This window comes from Megalops cyprinoides, chromosome 16 (genome assembly GCF_013368585.1).
Source record: "Megalops cyprinoides isolate fMegCyp1 chromosome 16, fMegCyp1.pri, whole genome shotgun sequence".
Classification (NCBI taxonomy): domain Eukaryota; kingdom Metazoa; phylum Chordata; class Actinopteri; order Elopiformes; family Megalopidae; genus Megalops; species Megalops cyprinoides.
Genome location: NC_050598.1, coordinates 30,034,193 through 30,058,148, shown reverse-complemented (window position 1 = coordinate 30,058,148; position 23,956 = coordinate 30,034,193). Strand labels below are relative to the sequence as shown.

Sequence of the window (23,956 nt, the reverse complement as noted above, 5' to 3'; positions counted from 1 at the left end):
TATATATATATATATATATATATATATATATATATATATATATATATATATATATATATATATTCAGCTCAATGTTCTTTTGACAAATAAAGACATTCGATGTCAGCTCATGAAACGGTTACTTTTGCTCTGTTTTTAAAATTGGCCCATCTACACTGGCGTTAAAAACAACCAGAACAATTACATAATAAAGCAATTATGATAATACATCAAGATGCTTAGTTAAGGAAAATGAAATAACACTTTCTAATACTTGTCCTGTCAGGACCGAGCTTTCCGCTTTTGCGCCCGTTTTAGCTTTTATATTAGTGTTATTTTTCCTGTCTCATCGACAGCCGGACGTAGGAGGGAACTCGCGTAATTTAATGCAGGCGCACCAACATTCCTCACAGTTCCACTGACGGATTCGCAGCGCGTTTAAAGAATAACGATAGCATAATAAAACTACGGCACACAAATGAGATAACGTCAGTAAAAAAATAAAAGTCAGTATGCTTGAAGTGTATCTAAGCGAAATAATCTAACTTGACCAGCAGAACGTAAATTTTGTGTGACCCTGTGCTGGAAGAACGGAGTGTTGTTTTCCACAAATCGTCACTACTGGCGCTACTGTTGGAGCAAGTGACTAGGAAGATGTGGACTTGGACGCTGTTTTTGGCTGTGTGTCTGTGGCTGTGTTTGTGCGCAACATGCGCACAGCCCTCACCAATGGAAGGTATGTGTTTCAGGTGTGCCTATATCTGTTTAATTACTTGAATATCTTTGTCACCAGTATCTCATGTGAAAGTTAAACGGCCAAATTTAGTGTGTTGACGTATTTAAAATAACAGCGTCCGAAACATATTTGGTCATTTTAGATTTTATTTGGGATCTTCTGGTGCTGCTGGTTGTTACTTTTTAACAACTACGCTACGTAATTTTTTAGCCAATAGCAAAGAATTCACACCTCCATAAAGCAATAGACTTTGACTTTCAGATAGACATTGACTTTTAGTCTGAAGTCTGAAAACAACGACTTCACCACCTTTCACCACCAGTTCTTGTTAGGTGACTTACATTCCATTAATACCTATACATACATAGTTATTGGACTGGTTAGACCTACATATGATAGGTGCGGCAGTGTAGCATAGGGGGACTCGTAACCAAAAGGTTGCCGGTTCAATTCCCCGCCAGGGCACTGGTGTTGTACCCTTGTGCAAGGTACTTAACCTAGAATTGCCTCAATAAATATCCGGCTGTATATGTGGGTAACACGTAAAAGAAAATAAATAATTAAATAAACAAATAAATAATGAAAAACTGTAACCTATGTTAGTTGCTGTGGATATGATAATCTCTTTGATGACATGTATATGATTATCAACAGTCTCAATCAATTTGCTCAGTTCTGCAAAGTATATGAAAAAAATCAAGAAAAAAAATTGAAATACTTCTTGTAAATGATAAGTCTGGTTGATTTGGTATATAATGACCCCTGAGGTATACTGCATTTAAACTGTGAAAAAGGTTAACTCGTTAACTGGCCATGAAACAATTTGAAGTAGTTATATTATTGTGGAATTATGATTAAACTGTTTGTTTTTGTTGAAACTTGGCACATTCATACAGGTTTACAGAATCTGTCACCATACTGAATTTTTTGGTCTGTGGTTACATGGTTCAGATGCAATATTTGATTTCCCTCATTTTTGACAAAAACTTTGAGGAAAAAAATCAGGAAAAATGAGCAAGACATTTATTAGACAGAGTAGTCACTCTGTCACTCTTATGACCACAGTTTTGTCTGAAAGTGCCCCCTGTCACTGGTGTCTGAAGCAATATTTTATTTTTCATTTGTTAGGGAGGCTATTAACTTTTTCTCAGGTTGTGGGAGGCTGAGTCCAGTTTACTGGGTCAGCTGGTCCTCCCCCCTCCTGTTTTTCATCATTACATATGGGGAGGAAATTGTTTAAAAGTTGTGAAAATCTAATGATAGCCCCTCTCTCTATCTTTCTCTCTGCAGAGGAGCTGTTAAATACTGCTACTACACAACTGGAGAGATTAGACTGGAAGTCTTATCCTGAGAAAGCGGTGAGCATTCATCTGCCAGCATCACTTCCTCTTTGTAAGGGGTATCACTTCCTTTTTTCCCCTCCGCAACATCACTGAGTTCCTAATGTGTCTAGGACATGGTTGCTTTTGAGGGACACTGAATATTCTTTCTTACTGTAACAGAATAATTTCAGCATCAGTATTCCTTTTTGGATTGCAAAGCTGACAGAAGGGATCTGAGGAAGGCCCCCCATTGCATATTGTACTTGGCAGTGCCATTCTATGTTGAGCTGTTGCTAACAGTTTTGAGAAACTGAAATGTGTACGCCATCACCCGAAATACATGGTGGCAGGGCATACCCCGTTCATTCAGCTCTGAGATGTACACCTTTTTAAGGGTTTCCTACAGAAATAACTACCTTTGACCTTGAGGCCTCACTGCTTATAAACATTCACTTTGATAAAATCAAACCTGATCTGAACACACACAGCCTCACACAGCCACGCAATGAAGCTGGATCACTTTGCACCTTCTTCCTTAGCTTTTTCATCCGCTGTTTCTTCTTCTCAGGGTGTTTGTCTGATTGCCTTTGCATCCATTCTGTTTATAATCTGCACTGATATCCTTAACTTCAGGTATCTGCTTTCTTGCCCCTTTGAAATGACAAACATTGAAGAGATCTGATATGAAATGATGGGAAGCAATTTAATTTAGAGTTTACTAAATTGCTACTTAAGTAATGATTTCATGTGCAGACATGAAATTATTTTAACCTAGAGTGTTAGCGACCTCACCAGACCTGAACAGACCGTGACCTCTGCTGTCAGGTCATGATGGGGGTCAGGTATGGGGCCTCTAGCTGTTGTGCCCCAAAGAGGCACTGTTGCAAACAAATCAATTAACTTGGCTTTGTTATTTGAGTAAGGTTGTTTAGTGTGTGTGAGGTAGAAAGGCTTATTACATACTATGCCAATCTGTGACTTCCTTTGGATATTGTTACAGTGGCAGGAGGTTAGAATGAAACTTGGATCAGAGACGGCAAACCCTGTCTACCAAGCTTGCAGCTCAAAAACCAGCCGCAGAACTGTGTGGAGTAACTGGATCCCACGAAACGATGCCCACCTGCTGTTAATGGATCTGGTATTCGCTCAGGAGGTTGAAGAGACTGGCCTGCAGAGTCCCTTGGAGGTGATTGTCTGGGAATCGGACAAGCCTTTGCGCCGTTTTTACCATGGAGATGAAAGCGTTGTTCACCAGCTTCGTGCCATGAAGCCGTTCCTGCCAACAGCCAAAATACCTGACCAGATAGAGGAGAATCTCAACTACAGCCATGGCCTACCTCTGGGCTCTCTCTTCCGGAAGGGTTTCCACCTGGGATTTTCCTACTCTGGCCCCTGCCTGTTCATCGCCTCGGTCAGACTGTACTTCAGGAAATGCCCAGGCGTAGTTGAAGGCCGGGCCGTTTTTGGAGCAGCCGTCGCAGAGTCAGGGATTGTAGGCGGATCCTGCGTGGAGAATTCGGTGCAGGTGTCACCACCCAGTAGGGAGTGTCTGCCTGACGGGTACTGGGGTCCACTGCAAGGACAGTGTGACTGCAAACCAGGCCACCAGGAGGCTGGGCATATCTGTGTAGGTAGGTGGGACTTTACACTGAACTAAGACAAATTAAGGAGAGACAATAGGTGCAGTTCAACTCTTGTATGAATATATATATACTGTATAATATATATACACACACTGTAGTCCGGTTTACTACTAAATGCATTATCATTTAATTGTGCTGGTCATCTGCAGTTGTCTCTTTCAGGATGTTTTTGATAAGTAAGAGTTCTGTTTCTGACTCAGCCTGCAGAGATGGAGCTTTCAGACCTGCCAATGAGAGTGGAGGGTGTGGCCCGTGTCCGCCCAATAGCAGAACAGATGGAGAAGGAGCAGAGGAGTGTAACTGTATGCCAGGGTATGCCCGTGTACCAAGCGACCCAATTGAAATGGGGTGCACAGGTAGGTTCTCTCTTTTAAAGCGTACAACCTTGTTTAATAAGAAAAAAACACTGTGTTTCACATTTTAAATCACTCACCATAGGCTTCTACATTCAAGAACCCTCTTAATATCACAACCCAGATAATATCCCTGAGCTTGTCCAGACAACAGTAGTGATGTTAACAGTGTATATCTGGATGATGACTTGTCTTGTAGGTGTTTTTATTATTTGGGTACAAAATTTTTTTTAGCTTACAGAAGTCTGTTTAAGCAGTATTTTTTTCCAGGTGTATGCAGTAGGAGCCTACATCAACAATTACAGGTCTGTGTCATCTGAAAAAAAATGTGCTGTGAGCCTGTGAGCCTGTCTTAAGGATAAACATATTTGTATCCCAAACAACCCTAAAGACACAAGGAAACTTCATTGACCATTTCTGTGGCAATATTTGTGATTCGGAGCACCGTCAGCAGGAAAAAAAAGGAACACAGAGAGGAAGAGAAACAGGAACGCATCATTGCCCTGTGTTCGTTGTGTACACATTGCACACCCGCCATTTTCGGTTTGTGTTTTTAGGGCCCCCCTCGTCCCCCCACAACGTGTCGGCTCATCGCCTGGGCGATTCCGCGCTGCTCCTGCTCTGGGACCCGCCCTTTGACCTCGGCGGGCGTGAGGAGGTGTGGTACGACCTGCAGTGCTGGGAGAAAGAGGGGGATTCTGGGAGCCAGTGGGAGAGGTGCGGGGAGGCCCTGCATTTTTACCCAGGCTCCCACAGGCTTGAAGACACGACGGTCAACGTGACAGGGGTGAACCCGCGCGCGGACTACCGCCTGTCCGTCACAGCGGCAAACGAGGTGTCCGCACTGCTCGGCACGGTGACCTCCTCCGGGTCCATAACCATCCACAGATGTGAGCGTGGCTCTTATTATTCTCATTAATTTCATTTCTTCTTCTATTTGCAGAGACGGGAGTTGGCATTGAATTAAGTCAGTGTTGCATTTCTCATCATTTACGTTTTTTAAATTGTTGTAGAAATTTTACTGGACCTCTCTAGGTTTAGGGTTTTAGGTTTTAGGAGTTATTTGGCTGCATAATAACCTGATTACAACACATCACACAGAGGCCTCTGCTTCAGTATTTGCACTTGGGTTCTGTTCTGTTTCACAGAAACCTTTTCCTTGTGCAGAATGATAGGTTTATGCTTACTATTTATTGCGGCGTTTACATTCCATGTTTGCTTAATATTTACTTAACTATGGTCCTTTGCATCAACTATCCCCAGAAAACATGTTGTATGGCAATGATGAAGGTGTTAACTGGATAGCTAGTAGTCATATAACATTGATAATAAGCTTGCTAGCTGGTAAACAACCAAAGTTTATTAATGATCAGTAATTACTGGACACAAATTTTTATTTATCTGGCTGTAAAATGACAGCTGTTATAATGGTCTACAGGAGGAAAACATCCATCTCTGGCTATCTACAGCTGAAATGATGCATTCTATAAACACAGCTGTTGGTAACCAGCCTTCACTGCGACAGATCTGCAGCTCTGCCCCCATTTTCTCAGCGGGGAATCAACAGAGTGTGCTGTCCATGTGTTTCTGACCACTTGCTTAGATTACCCAAAGGCACAAGAGTGAATAGCCCTTGTTTATCAGGACGTTTCCGCAAAATAATTCTCTTAAACAGCACGCATGCTCGAAGCCTGCAGATGAGGCAGCTGTGTTAAAATCCTCTGCAGCTGGTGCACACAGTAAGGAAGCCCAGTGCAAGGATGCCACTTTCAGAACCGTAATACTGACCATTAACATGACTAGTTGAATTGTGTAATTTGGTATGAGCTAAAGTTTTAGATACACAGATGAGGACCACATGTTTTGAATATTGTGATTCCTACCAGTGTTTTCACAGTGTTTTTTTTTTTTTTTTATAAGATTTTGGGGTGCTGCATTTCACTGACTATGTGGGCACCCCCCAACACACTCCTGCACCAGATCCAACACAGTGTGCTCTATTTGTATGAGTTTTGATGGACTGGAATTTTGGAAATGGAAAAAATGTGCAATTGCCGTCCAGGGGAGGACTGGCCTACTTTTTTGGCCCTACTTGATTGGCTGATGTTTTAAAAACACGAAAGCTGTGCCATTGTGCTGAGAATGTTATCAGATGTGCGGTTTAAAAAGCAGCGGAAGAGGCGGTGCTTTATGTAGCCCCAAAGGCCGGTGCGATACATCTTTAAGTACATACTGTAAATGCTAACAAATGGGGTCATGAGGTCTCAGAAACAATATGGTCCATATTTGAATTTCAGATTGCCTCTGTGTTTTATTGTGGAGTCAGATGAAGTATTAAAATCTGTGTGTATGTGTTGTGTGTACAGGGAAATCTGAGGTCATCTTCACTCCTGACCCTGAGCCGTTGAGGAAGGAGCCTCTCTCTCCCTGGATGCTGGGGGGCGGGGTGGGTGCGGTCCTCATCCTGCTCTCCCTGGTCATTACAGCTGTCTGTTTCACACGGCGAAAGCACAAGCTCAGGTAAGCTGCTCCTCAGGTAGTTCCTGGCTAAATGTCACCTGCTTAGCTCAGGTAAACCCCACCTCAGGTAGTCTCCAGCTATATGTCATCTGCTTAGCTCAGGTAAACCCCACCTCAGGTAGTCCCCAGCTATATGGCACCTGCTTAGCTCAGGTAAACCCCACCTCAGGTAGTCCCCAGCTATATGTCACCTGCTATGGTGCAGTAAACCCTACCTCACTTAGGCCCCTGATAAATATTATCTGCTTTGATGACATGCCCTGGATCTCAGTCATTTAGACCTAACCTTGGATTGCGAACACCAAAGCTACAAACTGACAACTCAGTGTCATATAGGCAAACAGATGATGAAGGCAATGAGAAAAATAACAGTGGGGGTTATTTATGTACTGGCGAAACTACCTAGTCTGAAAGGTGTTCTCCTGAAACTTTGGTTAAAATTAAGTTTAAAATGATAAAACATTTATGTACAGTCCTCTGTCCCAGTAAATGGGATGCTGTCGCATACCATAGGACTGTAATGAAGAGACTGCTTCATTATGAAGTTCCTTTCCTGTATTAATCAGATATGAATTTGATATGAAGCAGGTTAATAAGACATGTATGGGTGTTATCTGTACCTGCATTACAGCCAGAGTGTATCACCTTTTAATGAATATGTCACTGAATGAACACATAGGTTCTCATTATAAATAAATGTAAATTATGGTATGAACATTGCTGGCAAACATATCACTAGTTTTGTGGATGAGATCTTGGACAGTCATTGACTTTTTTGTTTGTTTGTGTGTTACACAACTGGCCTGTCATATTTTTGTCATGTCAGTCATGACCAGGAGCTCCACCCCCTCCACACAGGAGTGTCGTACCGTCGCCAGGAGCAACACGACGTAGCCCCTGCCCCGCAACAAAGCAGCAGTGAGTTTAACAAACTGCAGCTCATAGCAGTTAGTTGCTCATATCAGATTTTGCACACTTAAAAAACAGATTTCAAGATTATGTAAAAGTTACATGTTTTAGTATTTGTAGTATTTGTAGTCTTCACAACAGCTGAGGTTTCAGTTAATTCAGAATATTCATTTAAAGGTACACTGCAGGCCTCCATTTCCATATTGACACCATCAACAATAATGCTGTCTAACCGCCCTTATGGGAGAGGTTCTGATATTTGGTGCAAATGTTTGGCACTAAATAGGCCAGTTCCCCAAATAAATGTCACGCCTCAGTGTGTGTGTTTTAGTGTTCATGCTTCTTTTCAGCTTCCAGTGGTGCATGTAGTGCTCTTTCTCCCTCTCTTACCTCTTTATGTTGAAAATTCCCCTTCTCACATTCTCAATATTTTTCTTCTCCCAACTCACACTCCTCTCTACCTTCCTCATCTCTCTGCATCTCATCTCCTCATCTTCCTCTTCCTCATCCCTCTGCATCTCATCTCCTCATCTTCCTCTTCCTCATCTCTTTGCATCTCATCTCCTCATCTTCCTCTTCCTCATCTCTCTGCCTCTTTTCCCTACCTCCTCCCCCTCCGTCTGTCCCTGTCCATCTATCTTCACCTCTCTTCTTCACCTCTTCTCTCCCTCTTTGTCCCTTTCCTTTCCTCTGTTCTTCCTTTCTACTTTTCCTCTCACTCTCCACCCTTCTTCCTCTCCTCTCTTTAATCCTGTTTTTCCTTTCTTCTCCCTCTACTCCTCTCCTCCTTCTTTTTCTCCTTTTGCCTTTCTTCTTCTCTCTCACCCTCTTTCCCTGTTCCCTTCACTCTCCCCTCTTTCTCTCTCTCCTCCACCCATACCCCTCTCTCCCTCACTCCCTCTCGCCTCCTCTCTCTCTGCAGGCCAGCTGTTTGAAGGCCTGAATGACAGACTTCAGACCAGCCTGAAGGAGATGTTGGTGGATCGCAGGACTCTGACCCTGGGCAAGGCGTTGGGCACAGGTCAGTCTCACCCAGCAACGAGTCCATGCATTCTGCCACATACTTGGATTTATTTGTCTTAATTACCATCTGTCAACGTGTGTGTGTGTGTGTGTGTCTATACATTTGCAGGAGAGTTTGGGACAGTCTATGAAGGAATCTTCTCCCCGCAGGAAGGAGTTCACATTAAAGTTGCAGTGAAGACCATGAAAGGTATGTGTCTGGACACATTTTCCCTTTATTATTGCATTATTGATTAAAATAGTTGCTTCCAGTTGCATTTTCATGATCTTTTATTGAGGGTCTTCCAATTACGTGATTCTGTTTTGGTTTTTTGTGGTCTGAGGTGCTAATTCGCAGTGTGCCTGTTCTTGAGACTCATTGCAGCTGAATGTCAGAATGTCAAAAAAAAATGCACACCCAGACGTAGGTGTGATTTTGGAGAGACAAATTCACTCATTCATTTCCATTTTAAATATTTAACTCTCAAACGAATTTTTATACATTTTTAAGCAAAATATATTCTCATCTAAATGTGGATTATTATGCTGTGCTGATAATAGATGGGAGTATTCTTCTTTAACTCCCCCTGCATTCTCTCCACAGTTGGAATAGACAGCAGAGAGGAACTGCAGTCCTTCCTGAGGGAAGCTGAAATCATGCAAAGCTTCAACCATGACAATGTGGTCAAGCTGCTTGGTATGACGGCCCTGGCCCACTCACCCTCAGCCTCCCAGACTCCTCTGGGTTTTGCAGTGTGTGTTACAGTGGCTCAGTGATTGCGGAAGGGGGCTGTGGCTGACTGACGTGCAGTGATCTGGTATGTCCTGCAGGGGTCACCCTGGAGCAGCAGCAGGACTCCTCCGTTCCCGCGCCGATGGTGCTGATGCCCTTCATGAAGCACGGAGACCTGCGGCGCTTCCTCATCGCCACGCGCTATGGCGACGTTCCCATGGTAACGCTCTGATACACTCTGAGTCAGTGGCACACACACACACACACACACATAAATGCATAAATGCTCACCACACAATATCATGTATGGTTTTTTGCACAAAGACCAGTTTGTCATTCAGTATTGCACACAAGAAAATGTTTGATACTTCACAGAATTTTCAAACTGTGATGTTAATTCTGTAAAATATAATAATGAATCCATCCCTGAATTTGACTTGTATTTGTGTATCTGTAGTTACCATAAACACATTTAGGATCTCATCGTTTAACCGCAACTAAAGCCTTGCTTTGGGAGGAGTCTGAGCTGTCATTGGTTGACCCTTTATTTGTGTCCCAGTTTGTGCCCTATCAGAGTCTCCTGCGCTTCATGATTGACATTGCAGCTGGGATGGAATACCTCAGCTCCCAGGGCTTCATTCACAGGGACTTGGCTGCACGCAATTGCATGTAAGTCCAGCAGGTGGCGGCAGTGAGTCGTTGAGATTTTGTAGGTAGGGTACTATACAGAGAGTATCGGTGCAAACATTCTTTCATATCAAATTCCCTTTTCCTAGGTTTTGTGATGTGTGTTTTCTATATTTCATTACAGACATAAAGCAAACTATTAAATCGAATATTGAACTGAAATAGAATATTGATAGAGACCTCAATGCTATCTGGTACGGGACTGAATACACATAGCGATGATATCAACAGGTTTTAGCCTACACAAACAAGTGGGTTGTTAGATCAGAGGCTCTCAAATGTTCCAGGTTCAGTTAGTTTAATTAGTCTCTAAGGGCTATATTCTTTCATATCAGGGCTTACCACCAGTCTCTGTCCCACAGTTTGGGAATGACCTCGTTTAGGAAAAGGAAGCTAAGGGGATCAAACTCAGACAGATGGGAGGACAATGAGAAGAGATACTTGGCTTCTCTTGTCTCACTTGGCTTCCCTTGTCTAATCAGGTTGCACAAGTTAACTTGTGTTAGGGCTTGAATGGTGTTATCCTCACACTCACTGATCTGGGAGTGCTGTTAGCCTGCTCTGGCAAAGTTGTTCATTCAGCTTGAATGAATACAGTTATACTCTATTGTGCTGGAAGTCGCTCTGGATAAGAGCGTCTGCTAAATGAGTATAATGCAATGTAAGGTAATGAGATTGGTGTTGAGTTTTTGGTTGCCTTTGACACTTGTGTAGGTTGGGCGACGACCTGCGGGTGTGTGTGGCTGACTTTGGGCTCTCCAAGAAAATCTACGACAGCAACTACTACAGGCAGAAGGTGACCATCCGTGTGCCGATAAAGTGGATGGCAGTGGAGAGTCTGTCCGAGTCCATCTACACCACCAAGAGCGATGTGGTGAGTGCCCGGGTGGGGGCTGAGATACTGACCAAAAACCTGTGCCATCTGCTACATCTGAAGGGAGACATGCTGGACTTCAGCCCCAGAGCTGGAGCCTTTGACTTGCAGACTAGAGTAACACCATCATAATTAGTAAGTCTGTCTCTATACATAACTATATATAGAGAGAATATGTAACTATATAAACTGTTTTACATGCTGTAGGAAGCACTGCCCCTTTTCATCTATACTGGGGTTCATTTCTGCTTATGAAACATCATATGATTTTTTTTTTCATTTGAAGTAAATTTTTGGGATTATGTCTATGAATGCCAAGGCCACAAAGATCCATATTGGACTTCATTTTCAAGGTGAAATCCGTTTTAGACCCCTGGTTCAAAAGACTTTGGAGTTGGGGTTTATTTTAAGAGGGTAGCATTCATGTGTGTGTGTGTATACAGTATGTGTGATTGTGTTTGTGTGCCAGTGGTCCTTTGGGGTCACCATGTGGGAGATCGTGTCAGGAGGACGAACACCATATCCCGGGGTCCACAACCACGAGCTGATGGATCTGCTGGAGTCCGGTTACCGGCTCAAAGCACCAGACTGTGATGTCAGACTGTAAGCTGACGCCCTCTTAATACAATCAAGCAGTGAACCAAAAAAGCAAAAGTGCTTAACTGAATGATTCATAACAGTATCAACAGTCCTTTAAAATAAGGTGTTACTGTAACATGTGAGAGAGGTCACTTTGTCTCTGGGTCTCTCCATCCACGTTATCAGGTATGAAGTGATGCACTCCTGCTGGAACAGAGACCCTACGCGGAGACCAGGTTTTGGGGAGCTGGGGGCAAAGCTCAAGGCCCTTCTGTCTGAACTGCCACCCCTAGAAGCCAGCCAGGAAGCCCACTACATCAACCAGGGCCTGGAGGTGGCTGATCAGACCAGACTGGAGGGAGGGGATCCAGAGGCAGAGGAGGGGGCGACGGGCAATCTGTACATCCCTGGGCCAGTGGCCATCAAACCCCCCATGGAGGATGAAGAGGGCTACCTGCTGTGCGTTAAAACTCAAACGGAGGGGAAGTGCCTTTATTAGCTAAAAAATGATGTTCACAAAAAAAAAAAAAAAGCTCTGTATTGTGAAACCGCTTGATGTGTCTTCCAGCCCAGAGGTTAGGATTACACAAACTTGGAAGATGTATTTTAAAAATCCAAAAACATTGTTTGTATCTTAAACAGGAATTTGTGGTTATGATGAAGGCTTTTCAGGTGTTCATGGAGGTGAATCTCTTAAAAATGTCTGAGAGTTTTACTGAACCTCAGAGGCTACAAGACTGAGCCACAGATTTGTGTGAGGTGAGGCGCCCAATATGTGACATAATACTAGATCAACTCTAATTCAGGTCAGTGAAATATCCCCAAGGCTTAAATCCGGCCATTGTGTATGTGTGTGCGTGGGTGTGTGTGTGTGTAGGATATAATGGGAAGAAAATAACCATAATTTTAGAATTTACGTTGACATCCAGACTAAAAATAATACTTTGAAAGGGTGTGCAATAAATGTTAACTGTATCAAAGCACAAGCTCAGAATCACCTTTTATTTGGAGAGAATGTTTATGAAAGACAAACCTTGTGGACTGCAAAAAATATGATTATGTATATTGCAATGTTTGAATTCACTCATAAAGTGTAACATGCACACATACAACAATGCAAGTACATTTATGTTAATTTTACAAAAGTGTTGCCAAAACTCTTACGACTGTTACTTCTGGATATGTATGATGACTTTGTTACTTGTGCATGTAAGTGTAATTCATATTTATGTCATTCCTTTCATTTATATACAAGAAAGACAAGAAGGAGGAAGATACTAAATCCCTTCGCAATATATTGACTCAAATGTCATTAAATTTCACTCAGGGCTTTGATTAGATGACATCAAGTAAATGTAATTATCTTGGAAATTTGCACAAAAAATTGTGATACTTTGGAAGTGGTACTAGCTAAATTCCTTGTGATGTATGAGAGTTGAAAAACCCTTCTCAGACTGTTGAAAATGATTTTGATTTTATTTTCACTTTCACAATTCCCAGTATGGGGTCTACTCACCAATAGAAGCCATCTGACACAAACTTAATTCTCAGAAGTAACTCCTGTAAAAAGACTGTTTATTTAATAATCAGATGCAAAACTAACTTTACAATCGGGAAGGATACACACATGTGTGTATGTTCACATACTCGTGTAATGTACAGGTTTCTATGAAAGACTTATAAAGCAACATATCATTTTTTCTGCTAAGCAATATTTCAGATCTAAACACAAAAATGCATTTCAAACTATGTATGCTGGATAATATGAAAATGTAGCAACCCACAGCAGGGTATGCAAATGATTTTTTTTAATACATTATTTTTTTACAATGGAAATATAGCATGCAGACTTAAAATGAACTCTACTTAAGTAAAAACACCTGTCGTAGTTTAACAACAGGATAGCTGTCCCCACATCCATGGTAATGCATGTTTACACATTCTGGACAGTAAGGCTAAGTCAAACTTTGGTGAAACAAGTAGCGTTAGTGGTGGTGGAATGATCAGCCAGTTGCTTTGACTCAAACAAGGATGTAAACCTCAGGTTTAGCCCACTGGACTCTTTGAGGCCTGGGTGCTCCTAATGTCATTCAGTTCTAATATAGCGCACTGATCTCCTGGTTTAAACCTGACGTTTACACTCCTGTGAATGTGGTTGCGACAGTCCCTTTGAACTTCAAAAATTCAGCAACAGAGGACACCGTTTACCATTTTGAAAGAAAAATTTTAGAACGTAGAAATTGTTGGCTAACAATTTCCATATATGTTGTAGTAGGCCTACTTATTCATAGGCTGTGTATCATGGTTAACTGGTGGGACTGACGAATTCTTTGATTGTCCTTGTAACTGTATGTTTGTGACTGTCTCTTTGTATGTATTTATAACTACTTGTTACACATACTAATAAAATTATTGTCAATGAACCTCAATTGTATGTGCAATCTATTGTCTGATTTGTAAACGTAATGTGTATGTATTTAATCAAAACAGATTTATTTATAAAGCACTCTGTAATTATGCAGCCTATATATATACAGGTGTGTATATATACATATATCAATAATACACGGTGGTCATGAACTACACCTCCCATATCTACATCACCCGTGTTGACTCGAGGCCTCCCCACACCCGTATCGCCACGTCACGTGACGTCACTGCCGCACCTGCGCAGCCATCTTGTATTTCGAGCGAAAGAGGAGAGAAAGGAAAAAGGAAAAAACAAACCTGTCAGATGAGACGAGGGATGAAAAAGGCTCTTTTGTAAATAAACAGCAATAAAAACGTTAGCTAAACAGGGTTGGGGGAAGAAAAGAGAGAGAAGGACACAGCTAACTTAGCCAGCCCAGCTCGCAGCATCCTGAGCCGAGACGATCCGAGTCATCTGCGTCCAAAGAGAATAGAGAAACAGGGGAACAGAGGATCCAAACCGCCGACTGAAAAAACAGCCCGACCGGACGCACCATGAATCCCGAATAGTGAGTAGACGCTTCCAGCGCCTGGATCGCGGAGGTGTCACGGGGTCTGGACGGTGTCACGCCCGGGTTCCGCTGTTTCTGACAATAGGGCCGGGTGGGGACGGTATTAGTTAGACTAGCTAGTAGATCTAGTTAGACTAGCTAGCTAGTGCATATTATTAGCTAAATTAGCTTCTTATCTGGCTAGCTAATGTTAGCTGTGCCAAAATGCGTGGGACATCAGTTATTTTCACCAGTCTTGAAATGTCTGCTGCCCGGTGTCACGACCCCGAATAGAGGGGCATGTGTTAGCTGCATAGCGTTACCCGGCTAACACTGTTTCCCGGTTCACCTGCTGTAAAATAGGGCAAGTAACGTTAGCCGGTTAGCTAGCTAGGTAAACAGCTACCAAGCAATATCTTTGTTTTGTGTTTGTGCAAGTATTTTTTCAAGCTACCTAGCTGCATTTACCCCCATTTTAAATGTTTTAATGTAGCCGATAAGTAGCTTATTGGAATCGGTAGTAATTTAATAATTTAGTTATGTCTGTTTGCTAGGCTAGGGAGTATGATGGTATAATGGCGACGAATTATGTGAACCGAACAGATGGCAGTGGTGTTGACAGTCGAATCTACAGCCATCGTGCAGAGCAAATTCAGCAGCCAAGTCCTGTGTCTGAACCAATGAAGTTACTTGTGACTTGTCAGCTGGCGATCTACATTACATCATTACATTACATTATTGTCATTTAGCAGACGCTCTTATCCAGAGCGACTTACGTAGGTTACAGTTTTTACATGTTACCCATTTATACAGCTGGATATTTACTGAGGCAAATGTGGGTTAAGTACCTTGCCCAGTGGCACAGCAGCAGTGCCCTAGCAGGGAATTGAACCAACAACCTTTTGGTTACGAGGCTCTTTACCACTACGCCACACTGCTGGCCTACAGCTACACGGAGGCCTTGCGCTTCATTGAAACCACATGATGCAAAGAATATCTGGCCAGCTAAACTACTAAGTTAGATAGCTGGTGAGATATTGAGATAACACCATGGCCTTGTCTAGATAAATGACACGACCCCAATATTTTCTGATGAAGTAATGAGTCAGTCAGGGCTGTGGTCGGTGTAACAGGAGTATTGCAATAGCAAGGGATGGGCTGTCACCAAAATATTTCCGGTGTGGTATGATGTTAAAGATTGTGAAGAGTATGCTTTGACAAAAAAAAACACATCAACAATTTGCATATTCGGGCAGACGGAATGGTCGTCACGCCACTTATCAGTGGCACAAGTAAACCGTGACAGGTAGTTGTGAACTTGCAAAAAAGGAAGACAGCCCACACTATGCCTTGCTGAGAGGTTGATTTGCCTTCTGCTGTGCTTAAAATGAAACAACTTCACCAAACCAGAGCTCATGGAGAAGCATGCCATAGCCTGATTTGGCAACTGTGAACTGAAGATTCTGGTGCCTCGGGTTCAAAAATACATACCTGCCTCTTGGAGAGTGAATGGAGGGGTGACCTCTTTCTCAGCCCTGTTCCTTGGGAGCCACTGTAGATGATGCTAGTTTTTGCTCCAGCAGAGCCTAATTAATTATCCCTAAGTGAGCTGTCCATCGAAGACCTGTCGTCTAAGTTCTGTTGGGGAGGAAATGTTATTGTATTGTCCTGGTGCTAATGAGAAAACCAAATGTGTTTCTTTCCCTTATTTTGTTAATTAGTTCATTTTGTGTCCCTATTGGTAACTGTTCCTAGTTGGACTCACGTAAAGATTTGTTCCGGTAAGGACACTGCAGGGTTAGTAGTGCTGTTTTTAGAGAATGTATTAAAAAGTCGTTTATAACAAAGACAAGTGTGTGCTGTGGTTCCCTAGGACCAGGGCTGAGCAACATGGAGTGTTTAGGGTGTTGCATATGGGGAGTGGAGAGGTATTGTACCACTGAGTAAGGTGCCTCATCTGTACCGAAAAACCCAGCACTGTGAATGGAGCAGCTACAGGATCTGTATAAGATGTAATCTTTGCACAGCAGAATACTAAGGTTGTCCATGGGGAAAATGAATTAAATTAATGATGTGACTGTTCAAAGTCATTTTTAGCCTGCGGCATGGAGGTGTCCATCTCGGTTACATCAATGACTTTGCTTTCCTGGTTCAATCAGTTTGTCTTTTTTGGTGTTTCCCCCCAACTCTTTTTTTAAATGCTCACTTTTTTGTCTTTCAGTGACTACCTGTTCAAGCTTCTTCTGATTGGTGATTCTGGTGTGGGCAAGTCCTGCCTCCTGCTGCGATTTGCTGTAAGTACTGCCAATCACCAGCTCCCGTGGGTGACTCATGGTGAAAGTGGTTTTGTCTTTTTTACTTTTATTGTGATTTTATGGTGTTGTATTATGTTGGCGAATAATATTTTGTTCATTTAGATTAGGTTATTTTATGCTGATTATTTGCTTGTCTTTGCATCTCATCTATTTCTCCTTGTCCCATGTGTGTCTTCATCTAGGATGACACCTACACAGAAAGCTACATCAGCACCATTGGGGTGGACTTCAAGATCCGCACCATAGAGCTAGACGGAAAGACCATCAAACTGCAGATTGTGAGTACATTGCCAAGCTCAGTTGAGAGCTCCCAAACCAGCACACAGCTGCAGCAGCTTGTTCATGATAACCATGATTTTCACATTGTCTTCCTGTTCCAGTATTGTGACCATGCCATGTGGCTAGCTCTCCTTGTTCATGTTAAAAAGGGGTCTGCATTTGTCAAGACTGGGTTCCTAAATACTACATGAATATCGTCCATTCTTGGATATAAGTATTAGTGAGCTGGTCCAGCTGGACTGAAGAAGCTCACTTTTATTTCCAATATGTTCTGGAAGATGCAGCCTAGCTGCCATTTTCAATCCTATTCCGCCGTAACAAAACCGCTGATGATAAATTTTCTGGGCCAGCATTCCCCAAGCCAGCTCACGTTCCAAGTCATGTAAATAGGACTTCATTTGCAGCTTGTAAAATGTAAAATCTTTGCAAATTGATGCCATCACAAAGGGGCATTGGACATCCAGGCAGAGTGGAATTTCTGTGCCACATCAGAGTGGGGAAATTATTAATAACTGTTTAACACAACTGCATCCTTCAGTTGCTTTTTTTAGTGAACAAATCATTACACCCAAACAAACCTTTAATGTTTGATGATTTGTTCTCTCCAGTAGAAGACTGGGAAGATGCCTCTGATAACCTTAAGGGACCCATAAGTTGCATGCACGTATCCCAGTGTCATACACCAAGCTGCAGGTGAAGGCCAAAACAAAATGGCTTGAAACTCAAGTTATCTGGGTGGCCACTGTTGGTCCAGATAAAGCTGTTTTTTATATAAACAGGTGGGGTTTCGTTATAGTTGAATGTGAAGGAAAATGAAATGACTTATTAACTCATTAATTATAATAATGCAGTCTGGGCACGAATACGAATGTCTCTGCACAGCAGTTGCGGGTATGGAGAGCTTGTCCCATTTACTCACTGCAGAACCGGCGGTGAAGCAGTCTCATGACCTTGTGTGTGTGTGTGTGGTAGCTGTAACGTGCACCTGTCTTTGCTGTGACTGATGAACCGTCTCCTCCTCTCTCCCTAGTGGGACACAGCTGGTCAGGAGCGCTTCCGCACCATCACCTCCAGCTACTACAGGGGCGCCCACGGCATCATCGTGGTGTACGACGTCACAGACCAGGTCAGGGATCCATGGAGGCCGCTCTTCTCGTTTTTTGCTACGCTCACTCGGCATTCGCGCTTATCCAGGACCACAAAGCAAAGGGATAAGTGTACATACGTGTGGAGAAGCTGGCCAACACTTCTCACAAATAGTCGAGCAGAGGGAGCAAAGCTAGCAACGGGCTTATGAAAATATCCTCCTAACAGCAGCCACACACCTGTATTTAATGCACCTCTGATTAGGCAGGTGTGGCACATTAACCAACGGCTGGCTCTTAGTGACTATTACCTGTTTCATATTAGACAATGAAACAAATAACAGGTTTAGATGCAGAATTTTAAAATGAGTGTACGTATTGATAAAGTTGAAAATTGGAGACAAGGATGCTTAGACACATTTAAACAAATAAAACAAACCACACATCAGATCAGCTGTAAACGTTTCTTTATGGTATTCCGTTAATCAATAGATAATTTGATTATTGATATTTTCTGTTGAGACAATAGTGATAAATGCACTGTGTGGCAGTGTTAGCTGGCCAGTGTCCACAGTTTGCAGTAAAGGTTGACCCTTTTTCTCCTCCCCCTCCAAGGAGTCGTACAACAACGTGAAGCAGTGGCTGCAGGAGATTGACCGCTACGCCAGCGAGAACGTCAACAAGCTGCTGGTGGGAAACAAGTGTGACCTCACCACCAAGAAGGTGGTGGACTACACAACAGCCAAGGTGAGTCCTCCACAGACCACCCTATCCAAGCGTCACTGGGGCCCTGAGCTCTTTGACCAGAGCTCTCTGCAGACCATCCTGTCCAAGGGTGATGTGTAGGCTTAATGCTTGTTTGTACAGGCCGATGTTCACTGAATCAGGCTCATGTGAAAGGGCACAGGCGGGGATCTGAGCCTGAGACCTTCTGGTTGCACCTGTAATAACAATTAAGGACTGAAGGTTAAGCAGTGTGGTGACCCATATGGTAGGAAGTGCCTGGTTGTGGTAAGGAAAAATGAACAGTAAGGAGTGGGTTTTCTGCAAGGCCTCTGCACTGCCTTACCCAGCCTTCCCCCCCCCCCCAGGAGTTTGCCGATTCCCTGGCCATCCCCTTCCTGGAGACCAGCGCCAAGAACGCCACCAACGTGGAGCAGGCCTTCATGACCATGGCGGCTGAGATCAAGAAGCGCATGGGCCCCGGGGCCACGGCCGGCGGGGACAAACCCAACCTGAAGTTCGAGAGCACCCCAGTGAGACAGTCTGGGGGGGGCTGCTGTTAGAGACTGTCCCGGTCCCGACGAGCCCCCGTCCTCACCCCGACACCGCCCCCCCCCCCCACCCCCCACCCCAAGCTCCCCACACACACACCCCTCCCTCATTCCTCCTGCACCCTCCGGAGTCCCAGAGAGGTAAAGAGAAAAGATGGGGGAGGGGGGTGGAAAAGGACCCGAGACTAACTGACGTTCCTTCTTAACTGTGTCCCCTTTGACAGAGACTGAACGTTAATGAGACGGACATGGTGGTGGGGTGATGGGGTGGGGGGGCCTTATAAGATTAATAAGGAGTGAGTTAACAGATATGAGAAGAAAGAGGTTGGATTTGTTTAAAGAGAGAGGGGCTGGGCAATAGGATAGGTTTAGATTTCAGTTTACATATCACACACATGCACACACAAATGCACACACAGACAGTATTTGGTTGGGAAATTCAGTTTGGATGGGGGCGGGTATGGGACAGTGAGGTAGATGAAATCGGCAATATTCAATGTCCTCATCTTTAACTGTCAGTTTTTATCATTATTATTATTATGGTGGTTTTATGACTGATTTTTTTTTTTCCAACTTATTTTTATGATCTAGAAAGCTTGTACAGATGCCTAACTGCTGTTGCATAAATTTAGTGTTGGAGAATGGGTTCTCCAGGGTTAGTCTTTGTGTGTTGCTTCCTTTTTTTGAGGAGGGATTGTTTGGGTGAAGGTGTAAATGAGAGCTACTGTTCCCTCCATTACCTCTCCCATAACGAGTTACCTGCAGATAGAGTCGTTCATCCCTGTTGCTGCTGTACTGTTATAGATTCAAAAGGCACCGGCCACCACAGAACAGCAGGCTCCAAGGGCGTTGACTATCAGAGGCCCCGGATACGTATGAGACTCTTATTGGAGTGCTGTGATGTTGGGGAGAGCGCCTCCTGCTGGTTTCAGGTTGCTCTCTCGCAGTGCCCTCTGATCCTTTATGAGCACCTTCGGTTTCACGTCACGGTCTCTGGAGAGCAGTCAGCTTGGTTCAGCCACTGGGCTGCAGGTTGACACGAGTGTGAGATGACACAACCCAAGCACGGCTCAGTGGAGGATGAAGTGCAGTCTTGGGTCACCTCGGTTTTTGAGGGCTGCAAGGGATTGTGGGTATTATTCCACCTCAGGTCGTTACGAGTTTTTTTCCCATGTCTTAATACCTGTCTGACAGGTGCTGTACTTGTAAAATGCACTGGAACTTACCTTCAAGACTGCAGTTGTCCGCCTCGGTGTCAACAAAACTCTGACACAGTCTCGTTTGTTTAAGCAAATCATGGCTTTAGTAATTACCTTGATTTTTTACATTTTCTTTTTACATATGGCATCTGAAATTAGTTTATCAGAGAAATTCATTGAAACAAATTTGTTTTTGTTTTTTTTAATGAAAACATCAATCTTTGTGATTTGGATGGCGAATGTAGTGGTAAAAAGAAACTGTGAATTTGTTGTTTCCTATGTGCCATATGCACACTGTGTAGAACTGGTAGAACTGCTCCGGCCATGTGCTTTGTGGGTTATCTTGGGTCTCATGGCGGTGTGTAATTCCTCAAGAGGGTTCCTGTCACTCCACCGGTATGTGGGGAGGCCACAGGCCCTGGACACTGAAGCTCGAGCAGTTACTTCATTATTTTGTTCCTTGTTTGGTCCTTTAGCACACGCTCTTATTCAGGGCTGCATGGAGCATATTTTACGGTGTTCATAAATGCAACACAGCTGTTTTTATGATGTCATAATGAAACAAGACCCACAACCTAATTCAGTTCTGCAATCACAAACTAATACCACACAATCATGAAATATTAGTTTGCCATCCCCTTGTGTGTATTCACACATTGACTTCCCTGGTGTTTGTGAACAGGGAGTGCCTATCAGTGATCCATACACTGTCCTTTTAATTTAAAATAAAAAAAACAAATCTTTCAAACACTTGTGAGTGATTGTGCTGATTAACTAACAAGCCAGCCCCTGTACTTCAGTTGCCTTGAGAAAGGAGCAGACATTCTTTTGGCTGCCCGTATGTTCTGTATCAGATCTGATCGCAAATAAAAAAAATCCAATGCAGTGCAGTTGCCTTCCCCTGTATGACAGAAGACCCCTTTTTGAAACCATGACAATAATACAAGGAGGCTGCGATTTTGTTGTTGCTCTGATAGAACATCTGAGATGCACAGTGATGGTGTCAGAGAATGTGCCAGACAGTTTCTCTTCTAGAACTGTCCCTCTTAACTTTACTTAGTGTCAGATGCTGAACAAACCAGGGGGTAAGTTTGGCATGTATTTTTTATGTAGCCCCCTGGCGCCTAATTTAACATTTGTAAGGTGATTACATGCATAGCTTGTAACAGCTTTTCTGTTTCAAAGGTTGTCGAATGCATGCTCTGGAATCTCTCCTTTAGAGATGAGAGGCCTAGTTTGAGGACCCAGAATCGAGAGGATATCCTCTTTTGCGTAGCCCATGTGAAAAATGTCACGCACGCATTTTTAAGTAGGTGAACGTCTTGTGTAGAGGGAGGGTTGAGTTAGGGACATCTGTGTATCAGCGTCCACACAAACGCGTTTTGATCATGAGTGAAGTGTGTCAGTAAGGAGGAGGGGTTCAGCTGTATTTGTGAGTGGAGGGGAGGGGGAGGGGGAGGGGAGGGGGCACAGGGATTGACTGGTCTGAGCAGGAGGGCCGGAAATGATCTCCCAAACCCCCCCCCAAACACCCCGAATCAAAGCTGTATCATGACAAACCTGGCAGCTCTCTCTGACCACACCAACTCCTCCACATAATCTCACAGCCTCTTCTGATATTGACATGAGAAGATTCTTCAGTGATCACTGTTGTTAGACACAGGCACACGTGCACACATACAAATGTTGTATTATATTGATAGTACTTACTTATAATATGTATATCAAGGCTAGACAGCAAGCCCAGCTTTATTAATAATGCTAATATCTGAATGTGATTAAATTTGAGCTGCCACACACTAAACTGAACTTCAGGACTGTATCTGCATGGTTTTGTCAGCAGTCCAAGCTAATGTGTTATCCACTGGTCTTGTCTGACAGACAAGTGCATGAGCAGCACGGTTAGGTAATACAAGGCCATTTTTATGTGTGTGTGTGTGTGTGTGTGTGTGGTGGAGGAGGTCATGATTACGTCTTCCCACAGTGGCTTGTGGGAAATGTAGTGTTCAGCAGGCTGTCTGAGAGGAGGGAACAGTAGCTGGTGAAGGCAGAGGAGGGGGTGGGTGGAAGATGGAGTTGCTTTTGTTGAACATTCCTATTCTTTGATTACAGACTTGCTTTCTGGATTGTCCTCCATCTCATTTCAGCCTTTGCAAGGAAATGATTGTTTGAAAACTTTAAATAGACAATGCAGGTACATACAATTTCAGTCTCTCACACACACACACACACACACACACAAATGTGCGCATACACACACACACACACACACACACTTGTAGACTGTTTGCACTGTACCATGCAAGTCCGGTTTGAATAATTCTGAATGCTGTTTGTTCTGACAAAGCAGTCTTGATATTATACTAATTTTAATATATGAATATATTCTGTGGTATCGTTGTGTCCAGAGCATTGAAGGAGAGAGGGTATGGGGTAGGATTGGTGTGGGTGGGGTAGAAAAGGAATGGGTTTTTGGGGGTAAATATTGTTATGATTATGAAAATTTAACCTTGTTATGATCCTCTTTGTTTTCCCTTTTTAAGGTTTTTTTTTTTTTGGGAAAGGGGGTTTTCATGTCATTTGTACACATCTCTATTGCTTACCCTTGCCAAAATAAAGACACACAAGCATTCTTAAACACTGAGCACCATGCTGGTAATTTCTCCTTACTCCTCTTTTCTTTTGGGTTTTTTGGCCTGTTCATACTGGCATCCCTGTAGTCACGGCAGAGTTTGATCATTCTTGTTTTCTGTACATATTATAAATATTATATATATAAAATAAATAAAAAAATCTCAATGTTGATCTATGAAAGTCACACTTGCGGATGGTTATTTTTGGTCCCTTTTTGGTTTGGTCTTGGTAGTTTGCCTTGTTTGATCATTTTGTATTTGCTTGCACGTGGGCGTGAGTGTGTACTTGCGTGTCTGTGTGTGTGTGTGTGTTGTGTTTTAACAGCTGTAGGTGTTGGGCACCTCTGTAGATGGCTTGTGCGAATGATGCACAGGTGTTGGTGCAGACACAGGTGAGTGATGCTGGACAGGGTGTTCCTGCAGAATTCGGTCCCACCCCCCTAAATGACTGTGCGTCTGCAATGATTTTTATATCATCCGGATGTGACCGTAGCAGAGACACACTATATGTATGCTACATGTACAGTATATGATGCAAACATGTATGTCTGATATGACCCTGCTCTCCGGTTCTGCATATTAATATGGTGCCTATTAACAAGCAGCAAGTGTCACTGTTTTTACTGTTCTCAACCAACCAGTTGGATGCGAATGTGCTGTTCCAGCACCCAAGGCCTACCGATACTGTCAGTGGGACATCGGTACCACTCAAACCACTGCCTCCAATCATACCAGCTGTAGACGTGTTTGAAATACCACCGAGCAGTTGCTTAAAACAATGCTAAAGGTTAAATACCGGAGCATGCCAGGGCTGTAATTTTTCCTGACTTTTTTGGAGAGGAAATTCCTTGAGGACTGAGTGATCTGAAGTGTC

The 23,956-nt window shown here is 43.3% G+C and overlaps 2 protein-coding genes across 2 annotated transcripts; both read left to right on the top strand.

Moving 5' to 3' along the window:
• The first annotated feature begins 384 nt into the window (after window positions 1–384).
• si:ch73-40a2.1 (tyrosine-protein kinase receptor TYRO3) lies at window positions 385–11,836 on the top strand. The gene is made up of 15 exons (XM_036547660.1): window positions 385–715; window positions 2,006–2,073; window positions 3,038–3,668; window positions 3,881–4,036; window positions 4,591–4,923; window positions 6,400–6,553; window positions 7,380–7,471; window positions 8,385–8,483; window positions 8,595–8,675; window positions 9,069–9,161; window positions 9,296–9,417; window positions 9,757–9,866; window positions 10,599–10,758; window positions 11,228–11,361; window positions 11,524–11,836. Exons 1-15 carry the CDS (start codon window positions 634–636, stop codon window positions 11,834–11,836), a joined length of 2,628 nt encoding a protein of 875 aa, XP_036403553.1. The 5' UTR covers window positions 385–633.
• Window positions 11,837–14,006: 2,170 nt separating this feature from the next.
• On the top strand, window positions 14,007–19,308 carry rab1ba (zRAB1B, member RAS oncogene family a). Its single transcript, XM_036548007.1, has 6 exons — window positions 14,007–14,315; window positions 16,519–16,591; window positions 16,795–16,890; window positions 17,922–18,017; window positions 18,592–18,723; window positions 19,068–19,308. The coding sequence occupies exons 1-6, from the start codon at window positions 14,302–14,304 to the stop codon at window positions 19,260–19,262; spliced, it is 606 nt and encodes a 201-aa protein (XP_036403900.1). The 5' UTR covers window positions 14,007–14,301; the 3' UTR covers window positions 19,263–19,308.
• Window positions 19,309–23,956: the final 4,648 nt, after the last annotated feature.

Excerpts from the sequence above, each read along its gene's own strand:
- rab1ba (XM_036548007.1), top strand. Across the intron at positions 18,018-18,591 it reads TGTACGACGTCACAGACCAG|GAGTCGTACAACAACGTGAA; the intron begins GTCAGGGATCCA and ends TCCCCCTCCAAG. Across the intron at positions 18,724-19,067 it reads TGGACTACACAACAGCCAAG|GAGTTTGCCGATTCCCTGGC; the intron begins GTGAGTCCTCCA and ends CCCCCCCCCCAG.
- si:ch73-40a2.1 (XM_036547660.1), top strand. The coding sequence starts at position 634 with ATGTGGACTTGGACGCTGTTTTTGGCTGTGTGTCTGTGGCTGTGTTTG. Across the intron at positions 716-2,005 it reads ACAGCCCTCACCAATGGAAG|AGGAGCTGTTAAATACTGCT; the intron begins GTATGTGTTTCA and ends TTCTCTCTGCAG. Across the intron at positions 8,676-9,068 it reads TGCAGTGAAGACCATGAAAG|TTGGAATAGACAGCAGAGAG; the intron begins GTATGTGTCTGG and ends TTCTCTCCACAG.